The 14,805-nt window shown below is 36.4% G+C and overlaps 1 protein-coding gene and 1 long non-coding RNA gene across 3 annotated transcripts in view; one reads left to right on the forward strand and one right to left on the reverse strand.

Moving 5' to 3' along the window:
* The first annotated feature begins 1,602 nt into the window (after positions 1-1,602).
* Positions 1,603-14,805, forward strand: part of cerkl (CERK like autophagy regulator) — a 40,050-nt gene continuing 26,847 nt past the window's right edge. For both annotated transcript variants that reach the window (XM_026144933.1, XM_026144932.1), the window contains exons 1-2: positions 1,603-1,976; positions 10,175-10,290. In XM_026144933.1, coding sequence (XP_026000718.1) covers positions 1,837-1,976; positions 10,175-10,290 — 256 coding nt within the window. In that variant the 5' untranslated portion in view covers positions 1,603-1,836. The remainder of the gene's footprint in view (positions 1,977-10,174; positions 10,291-14,805) is intronic.
* On the reverse strand, positions 4,595-8,405 carry LOC113007896 (uncharacterized). Its single transcript, XR_003269963.1, has 3 exons — positions 8,193-8,405; positions 6,933-7,067; positions 4,595-5,649 (listed from the first exon to the last, which is right to left on the reverse strand). It is a non-coding gene; the product is annotated as an uncharacterized LOC113007896 (long non-coding RNA).

Here is a 14,805-nt window from a genome sequence, read left to right on the forward strand (position 1 = left end):
TGTGTGTGTGTGTAAGTCAACAGGGACAATATGGTGGCCATATCCCACCATTTAGCCTTCCTGTTGGTGGAATAAATGGAATAATAATGAGAGAAACTTCAACTAAAGCATGAATAAATCCTGGTCAGAACTACAGAATTTAAACCACAAAGAAAAGATTATATAAGTAAAAAATATGTTTGGTTTTTTTTTTTACTTTCATTAGACAGGACGATGTAAAAGCAGGTAGAAAATCAGAGAAAGGGTAAAAACATGTGGCAAAGGCTCTTTTCAACAGTCAAACAGTGGAAGCTGTAATTATTGGTACGGATCCTAAATATCTGGAAGCTCTGAAAACCTCACTTCAAAATAATCATGCTTCCAGTAAAGGGACATTGTGAAGGCAAATGTGGAGCTCTGGAAAAAACCTCAATGACGGCTGCTTGTGTAAGTTGCTCACAGTGAAACTACAAATGCGTTATTACACTCAGAAGGTAGCTTTCGCTTTAGCAGAAGCAGCTGTATTATCAGTATTATTAATTAACAGTATTAGCACAAGTCTTTGTGATAGTGGTTTTGAGTTTCAGTCTGTTGGCTGATCATAACACTGATTAATGCAGCTTTAACTCAGCCATCTGTCAGCAACACACACACACGTTTGTGTTGTGGCTCATAATATGGTGTTTATACCAGAGTCACTTTCCTCTTTGATTGGCCGTCTATTATAGCATATAGGGGGACTCATGCCTTGACTATAATTAATTGGATGGATGGATGGATCAAAATGCAGCCAGTCATTTCAAAAGTATTGATGCTTTATGTTCTGTTTGCTGTTAACTGGCTTTTGCTAAATATACTATTTGTCTCTTAGTATGAGGGAGGATCTAAACGCAGCTTTTATTTGTGTCTTTAGTTACTGGAGAAGATGACAGAGTGAAAGCATCTATTAAGAGACGAATCGCTTCCACTGGTTCCATTATACATGAAAGTTATATTATCATACCATATTGTGGTCAGAAATTAGCTGCAAATCTATGTTTGTGTATAGATTAAATTAGCAAGATATGCTAATATACATATTAATTAGTGAGTTTTAGAGGTGCTAGAATGTCTGTGTTTTCTCCAAGTGAACTCCAAGTCTGTAACTACAAACACATGAGAATGTTTAGTTGGCTTATTGGCCAGATGTATCACCTGTTTTGGAACAGATTAAACACCTATAGATGTGAAAACACAATAGATTAAAATGCTAACTTTACATAAAATAAAAGTTTAAATCCTCCTTAACTGTCATGTAGTACATTACAATTGCAATCAGTCTAGCTAGCCTGCGACAGTGCTAGCTTACTGATTCCCAGTTTTAAAAACAGTGAAAAATAAAAATCGAAAAATAAAACAACATGGAAACATAAAATACCAAACTCTTGAAATATCTTAACGCTATTTAAGGTGTCAAAGGTAAGGTCTACCTTTTTTAAATAATTGTTCTGCTGTTTAGCCTGCAATGTTAATTATATTTTGGTCTCCAGTGACTCCTATAAATATAATTAAAAAATTTGGACTGCCAATCACATTCACACTAAAATGCAGCAATAAACAAACCTGAGTTTTGAAGCTCACACAGGTGCGCGCGCGCGCTTGTTGATTACACACCAGTGAATCTGCCGCGTGCTCGAACTGTGCCAGTCCGCTAAACTAAAGCCGCTGCCTGTTGCCATAGCGACAAGACCCGGAAATACACCGTGATCAGCTTACTGCGTGTTTATCAGAGGGTATCAAACTCATAACGGTAGAGTTTTTGTTGTTATTGTTTGTTTGTTTTTTGTTTATTTGCTCGTGCGTAAATAAACAGTAGATATGTCGGAGCCCGAGGAGCTGCCGCAGAGAGAACAGCGAGAGAGTACGAAGAAGAAGAAGAAAACGAAGCGGAGTGGGAAAAAGAAGAAGGAGCAGCGGGAAGGAGAGGAGCAGGTGGAGTTTGAGCAGGAGGTGCAGAGGTGAGTGGTTCTTGTGGGTTTCCTCCAGGGTCGCGTTATACACAGAACCCGTTTTGGACCCACACGTGTCTCGGTTCATACAATAAAGTGACATAGCAGAGGAGAGAAAGAGCCGACTACTCGTAGTCAAAACCCGTCTCTTCAGGAAGCTTTTCAAAGTAAAAGCACAGCAGTTAAATCCTTACAAAGTCAATAAATAAATAAACGATTGTGCCAACGTGCAACTGTTACTCTTCCGGTTTAGACATGTTATTGAGGTACTATTTCCCGCAACCCAAATGATACATATTAAACATAAAAAACAATTTAAAATGGACTAATTGACCTTGCAAAGCACATGGCTGTGCACTGTGGTTATGAACAGACTCTAAACTGTTTATGCTCAATAAAATAAATGAAAATAAATTTCTATGAAGAAAAGCGAAATTGCATGCAAGTGACACATTTTAATCCTGCTAGCAAGCTATGATTGATGGACAGCAATTGGTACACTCCCACTATGTTTCATAAAGGGAGATGAAGTATGTCGACATAAATAATAATTGTTTGGCTCACAACTTCATACCAAACTAATTCTTGTTTTCAAAACGTCTTGGTACTTGGTGCATATCTTTGGTTTTCACCACAGACTTGTTTTTTCTTAGTTTTTATTCATTATTGAATCAATTTAGCTTAAGGATTCAAAGAGGAGCTAGAGAGGAAGTTTGATATTAGAGCACTTTTCAGAGAAAGTCTGATAATCAGTCCCCTTGTTTGCATATTTAATCAGGTTACTTCCTCAAACAGATAACATAGAATTAGCAAACACAAAGAAAGACTAAAGAGTAGCTCCTGTCTGTATATACACTCAGCGGGTTATTAAATTAGAAAAGCTATTTTAAAGCAGAGCAGAATGCCTGAGAGTCACACTGCATTATCTTCCATTATATTCTGAACCTTGCCTGATGTTTGTGTTGTCATTTGTAGAAATAAAGAATAAATAATGATGAAAAGGTACAAATAAGGTTGATGAAAAGGTTGATGAGCATTCATCAGAATTTACAAAAATGATGTACAATTCACAATTTCCCGGGGAAGGATCTAGAACGCATTAACAATAAAGTTACAGAATTAATATTGCATTGAAATAGACTTTTTTCTGTCTTTCTTTCTTTTATTTAACAGGGACAAAAATCTAAACATGCCAGATTATAGTAAAACTGCTAATTCACATCTGTATTCCTGGGGCAGATCACATAAAACTTTATTATAAACAATAAAAATACAGATATGTGACAAACACTTATAGAGTAAAATGATATGAAGTGTGCTGTTATGTTTACTAAACATAAACATGTTTTATATTAGAGGTGACACATCTAAGAAAAAAAAAAAGAAAGTGCAGTGACACTAGTAGCTCTTCACACTCTGTTCATACATCGTGCAGTTTATTCCCTGGAAGTTGTGTCGTCAGGTAAAAGTCCAGTATGAAGTATGGTTTATACTTCATACTTTGCGACTGGTTCTACGTGACAAATGTAATACATACAAGTAAACTCTATCCAAGATTATTGAAAAAGGTGTATCATAGGGAGGATTGCTTGGCTGTCATGCAGTTCAAATGAACAGAATTTGGGATTGCAGATATTTAGTTCCTGTAAGGACAGCAAGACATCTGAGCAGAAACATGCTCAGAGATCTGTAGCAGTAGTAATTCTTTTTGGAACCCCGCCCCCAAAAAAACATTTTTCTGTGTCAAATATGAGAATTTTAGGTCTGTGTCTATATACTTAATATCTCTGTGTTCATACTAAAGTTGTCCCAATACTTGAATTTCAAGACAAAAAGACAAAACATTTAGATGCATTTTTAAAAATAAAGGTTAGAAAAATACAAACAATAATATCGGTGACAACAGTACTTGTAGTGCAAAAAAATATAAACACCACTGTACTGTTATGTATATATATTTTTAGGTACACTGTAAAAAAATATTCCGTAGAAAAACAGAAAATGTCCTGGTAATTTTCTGCCAGTACATTTTCCGTTTTTTTACAGAGGTTTGACAGACCTTTCTGTAAATGATAAAACGGAAAATTCTGTAGATTTACAGTATACTCTCTGTACTATTTACGGACATTTCCTTCAGCTATAAAACAGAAAATTCCGTTTATTCACAGTATATTTTCTGTATCATTAACTGATATTTTCCGTTAATAGAAAAATTGAAATTTCTGTTTATATTACTATTTCCAAGCACTTCTTTTCACTGTAACTCATTAAATATAGTTCTTTATATCCTTAAACGTACATTTCTATGCAATTACAACCTAGTACACCATGTACTCAAAAATTCATAAATTAAAACTTAAATTAATTTGTGCTTCGTACACAACATTGGTACAATTAATGTTAAATATTCTTTTATTCTCCTTAACTCAAACACTATACTTAAATATAATGACAGCATCCATCTTGTCATAAAACTACTAAACAGCTGATACATGAACAAAATAACTCACAAGCTTTCAAATTTGAGCATTTTTATTTCCTTGAAATCAGGTTGCCCTCATGTAAATGTGTTTATTTACATTCATTCAAGTGGCTACCAAGTGTTTTCTTCAAACAGGACACCTGACAAACAAAAAATGTCATATTTAACGACATGTTCACATTTAATAATATCCAGAGTACCTTTTAGTTAGAATCACTGCCTTGTGGTAGTTTTGCCTCAGCCAAATGGTTAAGGTGTGGTTTACATCCATCTCTGTCCACTTATGATACAGTATACACATGTAGTCAGTTATAGCCAAACACCTTTGATTACTGAATTGCATTCACTTCATTAATGAGGTGAATGTAATTCACATTTGTGTGAACATTTGTCTGAGATTAACTCTTTGGGCTCTTTACCTTACAATATAACATACTTGAGTCAAAATTTGTTGACTGTTTAAGTGGTGCCACATGAATACAACTGAACAGATCTAAAGAAGATGTTCCTGAACTTTGGGTTTATTCGAACAGGACTGATGGATAACCACAGGACTTTTCCCCATATGATAACTACAACACATAATAAATTAAGACAGATTACTGTCCCAAACTTAAAGATAAAAGTGTATTTACGGGACTTGTTTTGTCAGTGAGGAGCAAAGTATAATTAGAAGTGCTTGTTCTGATGAAAAGTTAAACTGTAAACAGCAGCATAGTGAATAAGGATCTGTGTCCACGAATCCTCAGCAGTGACAACACTTAAACATCATAGTTCAAAATCCTTAATGCACACCTTTTTCTCCACGGTGTTCAAATTCTCTAAGCTGGTTAAGTAGAGGAAAAAGTCTGACATATTTCATGACCATTAAATGTTAGACAAGGCTCTGAAAACGAGGTTACAGTTACAAACAAAAACCTCTGCTTGTGCGCACAGACCCTAAATCACAACAAATAAGACAATAGTAAGACAAATTACTACAAAGTCTTGTTACCGCTCTTCATATAACAGTGTGACAAAGTCCTGAATGCAGCCTGCATGTTAGTACATCAAGGTCCATCTGAGCTTTAAGTAAAATACACTCAGCTTTTCCTTGGATTTTAAGAGTTGCTCAGTTCATACAGGAACTGCAGCAGTCGGAGTTAACGTGTCGCTGTGTTGCTCCTCCGTGTCAGCCATTGAGACTAGTCGCAATTTATTCTGAGGAAAAAAAGAGAAACAACAAGACATTTTTAAAAAGTTTGTATTTTTATAAATTTTTTTTACCTAGAGCATAAACAACATAAACAAAAAAAGGATTAGGGCTGTGCGATATGACGATATATATCAGATTACGATATAAAAATGTCTATCGTTTCATATTATACACTATTCTTTGTTTTGTGGTGTTGCAAAATAAACTGTTTACGGCAATATTTTTTTCATGGTTTTGATGGTCACTGTAGTTGCTATATTATTTCTTAAAGTTCTCTCCTTCTCTTATACTTAAAATAACCACACTATGGACGGACAAGTGACTGTTTTTACGCGTACTTTCGTTACCAACAATGAGGATAAAACCATCGTGTGGCTCCGCCGTCCGCTTGTTTATTTTCCACATAAACCTTTCACAATAAAGCTCAAGTTTCTGTTGAGACTTTTCAAACTAAACTGAAATGATATACATTATTCTCAAACATAAAATTTCAGAATATGCATCAAACAAATGACCTCAAATAAAAACATCAAGTAACTATAAATGGCGCTTACAGTCACCACGCAGATGAAGGCACAGAGAATACCAGCATGGCCAGCAAGGATGAGGCAGAACCAGAAGGACCAGTCAAAAGAAATCGAGGACCTTATTGTTAAATGAGGGGCTACCTCTGTAGCATGGACATGGTTTGGTTATGAAAAGTCTGACACGCCCCAGAAAACTGTACTATGCAAATTATGCCACAAACTGGTCCCCACCACCACTCGAACACGACAAACCTCTTTAACCACCTACACAAGAATCACATGAAAGAGTTTCGAGAGAGTTTACGAATGAAAAGCAAAAAAGAGTCGTCAGGTGCTCAAAATAATCCTTAGACTCAAACGTTAGAACAGGCTTTTCCTTGCAGCACGCCGTCTAATAAATACTCAGAAAGAAAATGGCGGCCATTTAAACTCATGTCTAAAAATGTATAGTTTCATGCATTGGTCAAAACACTCGACTCCAGGTACACGACGCCCAACTGAAAACATTTCACATAAGTCGAGTTGCCCGAGAATCACAGAATTGACAGAAAATGCACTATTTTGTGATATATATCGTTATCAGGAGAGATACGTCTTATATTGGGATATGAGACTTTGGTCATATCACGCAGCCCTACAAAGGATTATAATTCACGTAGAGTTGCATACACATAACACCATTCTGTTGCAACAAAAGCAGTTTATAATTAAAGTAACATACATACCTTGAAAAACTAAATCAACCACAACATTAAACTCACCTTGTGTTTGTAGAGAAGGTGATCAGGGTTTTTCTTCATTTCCTGAGACCAGCTGCTCTGGATCATCACCAGCTTGTATCTTCATCTTTTTTTTCACTCGGGGAAGTCTTTCCTTTTCTTGGCCATTGCTCTGCACTGGAAAACCAAAGTGTGTGATCAAAGGTGAAATAAGGGATATTTTTCCACTGCAGGACTTAAAGTGCTTCAAGTAGTGATAGCTGTTGATCCATTTCTCAAATAATCTGTAAGGATCTGGATTTTTAAGAAAGATACAAATATCTCTGCTTATATTTGGCTAAAAGCTTGATATAGACAAGGCATATAGAGCCCCTGCACACCAGCACTGCGCTTACATTAAAGTTCAATCAAGAAATAGTTATTATTGATTTATTATTGAATTTTTTTAGTAATAATTTTTAGTATTTAATCACATTAGCACAGTGGGGTGACAAAAATATTCCACATACAAGAAATGCTGCTCAGCATTTCATAAATTACATTTTCAACAAATGTTGGAGTAAAAACACAGTTACAGGGAAAATGTGTCTGTCTGTAAATATTAACTAAACATTTCTATGTGCTACAAAATAGACATACTGTAATTGTAAATGTGCTGAGGTGAAACTATACTTTCAATAATTTTACCACTACAGTCTGTTAACCACCGAAATAATCTATGCTGGTCAGCTAGCTAAAAGTCTTTACTTTAGCAGCCCAAATCAGAGGCTAACATTAGCATTTGCTAGCGTCAGCCAGGAAGGTCTGAGGCTTAAACTAGGGTTAGTGTAACTTTGCCTGAAACCCTTTAAAGTGTACAGTAGAGCCAACTGTAAAACACAGGTATTGATACAGTACTTATTAGAGTCCTAGAATAATTTCTAGAACCATGAAGTTCTCACTTTCCCAGTTAGCCACATCGCTGACTTTCGCTAATTAGCTAGTTAGCAGTCACAGCTGTGTAATACCCTGAGAGACACAGACAGCTAACTATAATATTTATGAAAACTGGTTCAGCCACTGAAGGGCAAAACTGGTGGTATCACAGTAAAAATTATTTTAACATTAATTAAAATAAAGCTTAAGTCATGTTAAACCTAAATAACAATTATTTTAAAAAATGAGTCAGCAAAATATTCCTGACTTGTCTGGAGACAGCCGAAACCAGTTAACAAATAAATTAACAATTCTTTCTAAATAAAAACACGGAGTCTTTTGAAAAACATTATTTTAATAAAACGAAACATGAGTTTTAATACTTACCACAGAAATTTGAAGGCAGTTTCTCCAACTTCAGAATCCAAAATCCAGATGAAGCCTGAAAGAAGCCTAATGGCTGCTCTTGCGCTTACTTTTCCCTCCTTTTCAGGTTCTTTTTCCCACAATGCATTGCAGTAGTTGAGAAATACAGAAAAATACCTGTAAATGACTAATACGGAAAATTCCTTCACGTTTATACAGTAGATTGTACTGTATTTTTACGGATTTTTTTACAGTGTAGTGCTGGGTTTTTAGTGATTTGGCTCCATGTTTTGGTTGTTGAAGAAATTGTTAGTAAGATAGGTTGCCACTGTTTCTAACTCAATGTATACTTTTCTCAGCTTCAAACTTTATGACTAACATAACAGTTTTTAGACACAAATATTATCCTGTTAGAATAAGACCATCTTTTATAAAGTTATAAATGGTCAAGACTGATCATTTCTGCTCCTACATTAATGTTACCATTTTGCGATTAGCCACAGCGGCTAGCTGCTACCTTAATGATAATAGTGGTAGCAGCTAGCTAATAATGGATAATGTGGCTATCGGATAAAAGTACCTTCGGCTGCTCTCTCATTTTACAGAGGTTGCCACAGCAGATAGGTCCGCATGTTTGATTTGGTCCTGACACAGCTCTCCCGACTATTCAGGCTTGGGACCAATGTCATGCCAAAAAGTGATCATCTGCTAGCAAGCAGTTGCCAGTTTTTGCCAAAAAATTATTTTCTGTAACTGCTGTAAAAGACTTGTTGAAGACTTGTTATAATTTATCAAATATTTCTGTCTTGAATGATATAAAATCATTTTGAGTCCAGAAAGAACATTTCTGTTTCAAGCAAAAGCTGCAGCCAGTTTTTTGGCAAAGTGCAAAACAGGTATTTAAAAAAAAAAATTTAACTAGTAAACCCCCGTGCTACATGCAGGAGACAGGAAGCATACAAGCATACTTACATATGCCACGATCATTATAGTATGATATATTATATTGTGACACACCATTCTACTCTGACATTACATTCAGTGCTCAGTTGAACAGTGAAATGTACAAATATCTAAAATTGTGGGATTTATATAAAACATTTGTAAACGCAAGACAGATGTTGTCACTCATGGTGCCTGAGGCAATGTGTATGCAAAGTTTCATCAAGTTTTGTTACTTGTCTAAGAGGAGAAAGGGAACGTACAATCAGACATACAGAGATACATCTGCAATAATCACTATAGTGTTATATATAACCTCTTCATAAATCCTGTTTACACAACCTATTTACCGATATATAAAGAAGGTTATTAGACATAGAAAACATATACAAATTGTCAGACGTTAGTAATCATCTTTTGGCGTGACATCGTGTTTGGAGTGCACTTGCTTGAGACCCCCTAAGGTTGGGTTTGTGGCTATCAGGTAACTGCTGATGAAACTAGCTAACAGTGATGTGTGTGTGTGTGTGTGTGCCAGGTTAACGTTTACGATAACTGTTCGGTACCTAAATTTTGTTGAAACGGGAGCCTTACTGACCTTTAAAGTCCCCAAAGTGTTGTTCAGTGTTGTGAACTTCAGCTAGGGGACAGGCTGTGTGATGGATGGATGGACAGTTGGATGAAGTTGTGTGTCAGCTGGAGGAGCCAAAGATGACAATGTTTGTATCAATAGTGTTGCAAAAGTGTCTAATCCAATAGTAATTTTTGGTATCAATTATAGTCTGGGAATCGACTTTTTTTTTTTTTTTTTTTTTGGACAACCTCATTTTGAGTTATTGGCCATAGAAACCTTTACCTGGGCTATCGTAAACTCTTGTATTCACCATTTTCACTAATTTCCATTTATTTTCTGACATTTTAAAGCCTAACAGACTAAGCCGTAAAATGATGAATCAACTTGTTCTTCACTTTGCCAATTATAAACATTTGTTATATATAATTATTGACATCTATGACTTCCTATTGGACAAAGTAAACTGTGTGTGTTTATTGTGTGTCAGTGTCAGTGAGTGCGTTGTGCTGCACGGGATCTTCAAACTGGGCAAGAAGAGTCACGACGTCCTGCTCACCCGAACCAAACTGACCTGGACGCCTATCATCCCGGAGAACCCCACAGGTCAGTGTCCATGGTGATGGGTTGTCATGGTGTTGAGTAGACGTGGTGGTGGTGTCAGACAGACAGACTGTGGGTGTTTTTCTTTCTGTATCTAGAAGCAGCTGGTGTTGTAATGGAGAAGTTATCTTGTGTTGAGACCACCTAAAACTTGACATCACACACACGCACACACACGCACACACAGTTCCATTGTGACACAATTAACCCCACACCCCCACCCCGGGTACGCTCCCTAATGCTGCAGTGTGCGTTTTTTTTTTTAATTTGGAGGAAAAAGTAACATGTCATGCTAACAGACTAAAGCTTTATCTTTTCAGAATTTCGTTTTTTTTTTCAGTGTGAAATTGGCTCTTGTAGTTGACTGTGGAGTATGACTACATCTTATCAGGACACTGATAAATCCAATACAGTTTGCCAGACTGAAATCTGCTGTCTGGACAAGCCTGTGTAAAATCATCAGATGTGTTTTTTGTGTATCTAACCCCTGTTTGAGCCGTTTATGTTTTAGCTTACATGTGGGTGAGAAAACAAATGAAAAAAAGACCAAAAAAGTTTTTTTTTAAATGTTTACATTTTATTCTGTTTAATTCTGTTTCCTGTGATCTTTTTGCGGCCCAATAGTTGTAGTAGGCTCTTTGTTCTGATTCTGCATTTCAAAGCTTTGAATCTTTAAGGAGTAAACATGACTTGGGATCTGATGATTTTTTTACATATCTACAGATCAGAAATTATTTTAATCAAAACTTAAAAGTGAACCTAAACGAATTACAATTTGTAGAAACATTCTTATTACTAACCAAATCTGAAGTGCAAAGTAAAATTATTTCTAAATTATATAACAGCATCCGGTGGTGTAAAAACGACAGAACTCTGTATATTAAAGCGAAGTGGGAAAAGGAGGGTAATTTGACAATTACAGAGAAGTGTTGGGCTCACGCATGCAAGATACAGTGGGCTACCACTGGGTCTAATGTTTGGCGTGAATTTTGCTGGAAAAGCATTATGAGATTTTTCATTACCCCTGCTCAACAAAGATATCAAGGAATTGGTGATAAATGTTGGAGATGTGGGGGAGATGGAGCCAACCGTTTCCACATCTTTTGGGACTGTAAAGATATTCGCCAGTATTGGTCTCTAATCCATGATCATTTACAAAATGTTTTTTCATTTGTTTTTCCTTCAACTTTTGAGACCATGTTTTTGTGCAATGCACCAGTGGATAAACTGAATTCCAACGACAGAAGACTCCTGTATATCCTTCTGGCCGCAAGTAAAAAGCCTCTTACGAGAAGATGGCTTAAGCCTGAACCACCAACGATAGAAGACTGGATACATTCTGTACAAGAGATCTATACGATGGAAAAAGTGTCATTTTCTCTTAAACTTCAGAGGGATACATTCTACGGAATATGGTCTAAATGGACAGACTATGTTAAGCATATGAGGTGTGATTTTGTGTATGATGTTACAACCCTGAGTTCTACGTAAACCTACCTGCCCTGCTGCCTCCTCCTAACCCTAGTTTTTTTTGTTTGTTTGTTTGTTTTTGTTTTTTTGTTTGTTTGTTGTTGTTTTGTTTTTTTGGGGGGGGGTGTTTTTGTTTGTTTTTGTTTTTTTCTTCTTTTCTTTTCTCTTCTTTTTCCGTCTTCTTCATTTTTCTATTATAAGTTAAAATGTGACAGCAAAGAAAATGTAAAAAGGCAAATTACGTGTTATGTTCAACAGCTGTCCCAATAAAAGAGATAATAATAAAAAAAACAATAAATGGAAGGACACTGCATTTCCCAATGAGAAACTGGAGACGTTATCTAATATATGGTATAATGAAGATAAAAGATCATAATTATACATCATGCCCTGTAACAGGAGACATTTTTAGCTTGTATTTATTCATATTTAAGTAAATTAACTATAGCACTTTAGCTATTAGGAATTGACAGCCATAATTAGAAGATTATGATTGATTATGAGATGAAGTGTATCAGACTAATAGGGCAAGAATTGATATTCACACCTATACGAGGTAGCGTCATCGTCCTGTTTGCTTAATTGTAGAGCTGATTAACCATCTTTATCTCACCTTTAATGATGAAATGGGGTTTTATTTATTTATTTATTGTGAATGCAGTTTGTCTTTAGGAGTTCTGTGTCTTCAAATGACTTTCACTGGGCTTTACACATCACTTGTTAATTCACATTTGACTCTGGCTAGAGTGATTGGATTTGTTGTCCTTCTTGTTCATAAATTCTTGAGGTTTTGAGTGAATTTTACCTTTTTTAGACAGTAGCAGTAGCAGAAAAGAGGAAATCTAGGAAAGGGAGCAGTGGAATGAAATGCAGCAAGCTCACAGGCTCAGAGTCGAATGAAGGACTCATTTACTGAGGGCATTTTTGACTCTGGGGTATGCACGCTACCCACTCTAGTAATCATGCTGTCTTTAACCTTCAGCTTGCATAGCTAAATAAATTAAATGCACCTCAACACTTGACTTAGTAGAAGATCTCTTGCCTCTTTACACTCCCCCCCCCCCATCTTCACCTGTCCTCATATCTACCATCTATACATCCAGGCATCAGCGCTCCATATCTCAGCTACATCTCCAGTATGCAAAACCAAAAGCCAGCCCTGTGATGGCTTTAAAGCTTAAACGACTCTGCTTTATTCTTGTGTAATATGGTGGTATCATTTTGCTGTGAGATTTCTGGTTGAAAACCGTTCAAACAGAACTGGTTAGTGAAGCAGGATGAAGGTGTAATTTAAATGTGTGTGTGTTGTTGAAGCCAATCTGTTTTGCTGTATTTCATCCAAGCTAATGTCATTAAGCCAGCACTGTGTGTGTGTGTGTGTGTTGGCAGTAGTAGAGAGCAGTTGGTTCAGCCCGTGGGGGGTTATTAGAGTCTCTCAGTGTGAGGAGATTAACACACACACACACACACACACACACACACACACACACATAGTCAGCCTGTCAGCATGCTGTGTGTGTGTTGATTAGATATTTCTATATAAATGGATCAGCTGTTATTGTTTGTTTCTACACATAAATCCATCCTGTCTGTCTCTCCGTGTGTCAGGGAGGTGAGATCTGAGCGATCAGACAGTTGTGTTGTGTCAAAGCAGGAACTTGCAGCTGTGCTGAAGAATTTAAAGCCCAAAATGCAGTTAGCGCACAAGAAATCAATGCACTGTTGGGAATCATTATACTGTCAAACACCCATTTTTTGTAATATTAGAAACATGTTTACCTCAAGTTGTGTTTCATGTCGTAAGCAGTGAAGTATTCGCTGGAGTCAATCCTGTGCTTCTAAAGCAAGAAAAACAAAAAAATATTCACATGAAGAAACTGAAACAATAGTGTCCAAATGATGGATGTGGTTTTTATTTTAAACAGAGGGAGGATCGCTATTGTTTTGTTTTGTCTTTACAGTGATAAGCGTAGTATGTTCAGTCAATATTACTTATACTTTATTATTGTTGATTTAACTCTTCTTTGAACTTTTTCTGTCTTTGTATAGGAAAACTGTAAATAATAGCCTTTTATAACATCATAATTATTAATTTTACCAATTATTATATTATCTAGGTCTCCATTTGTTTGCAGGAAAAGAACAGTATCTGGTTTTAAATAAATCTGTACAGTGATATGATGATACACACAGTTTAAGCACAGATTTATGTGTTCCCACTGTTTGTGAATGTGGCCCAATAATGGGATGACCTGTGTTTGACCTGATGTCAGATGTAATTTGTGTATTGGTAGAATTTAGAGTCTGTCCAGCAAATAACAAAAATAATGAAAAACTAAAAACTAATTTGAATATTATCCAGATAATATTAGGGATGGACCGATCTGATATCACGTATCGGTATCGCTCTGATACTGACCTAAATTACTGGATCGGATATCGGAGAGAAATAAAAAATGTAATCCGATCCATTAAGTATCACGAAAGCACCTCACAAAACTTGCGACATGGGGTAACTCAGCTCATAACCTCAGTACGTCAGAGCAGTATGCATCACGTGATAGAGTGGCTGTGGCGTGCGAGACCTGTCGGTGGTCTGATTGAGCATTTGGAGCCTCGCTACCAACCCGGCATTTCATCTCAGAGAAAGTTATCACAGAGAGAAGTAAAGCAAGCGTGTAAGTTCATCTCTGAATGTTTGTAAAGCATTCCTGCGTTAAGCTTAACAACCGATATATGGAGAGGCTGCCTCTTCTCTCCCCCTCCCTCTCCTGCTGCTACTTCAATCATGAAACTGATCAATGATCAGCTGATCGGCTTTTCTGTCGCAAGTCCCGTCTCTCTTGTTTGTTTTTGGCCCACTTTGCACCAGAAAGAGGAAACCAGCGGCTGAACAACAGCAGCACGTTTAAGCTTGATAAGCTGTTGTTAGAATTAGAAAAGTTGAATCAAAACGTGACAGTGAAAACAAACTTTTTGAAATCATGAAGCACAATTTACCAAAAGGGAGACAAAAACGTTAGAAGTTAACACGAGACGTGTAGAGTA

This window comes from Astatotilapia calliptera, chromosome 16, assembly GCF_900246225.1.
Source record: "Astatotilapia calliptera chromosome 16, fAstCal1.2, whole genome shotgun sequence".
NCBI classification, from domain to species: domain Eukaryota; kingdom Metazoa; phylum Chordata; class Actinopteri; order Cichliformes; family Cichlidae; genus Astatotilapia; species Astatotilapia calliptera.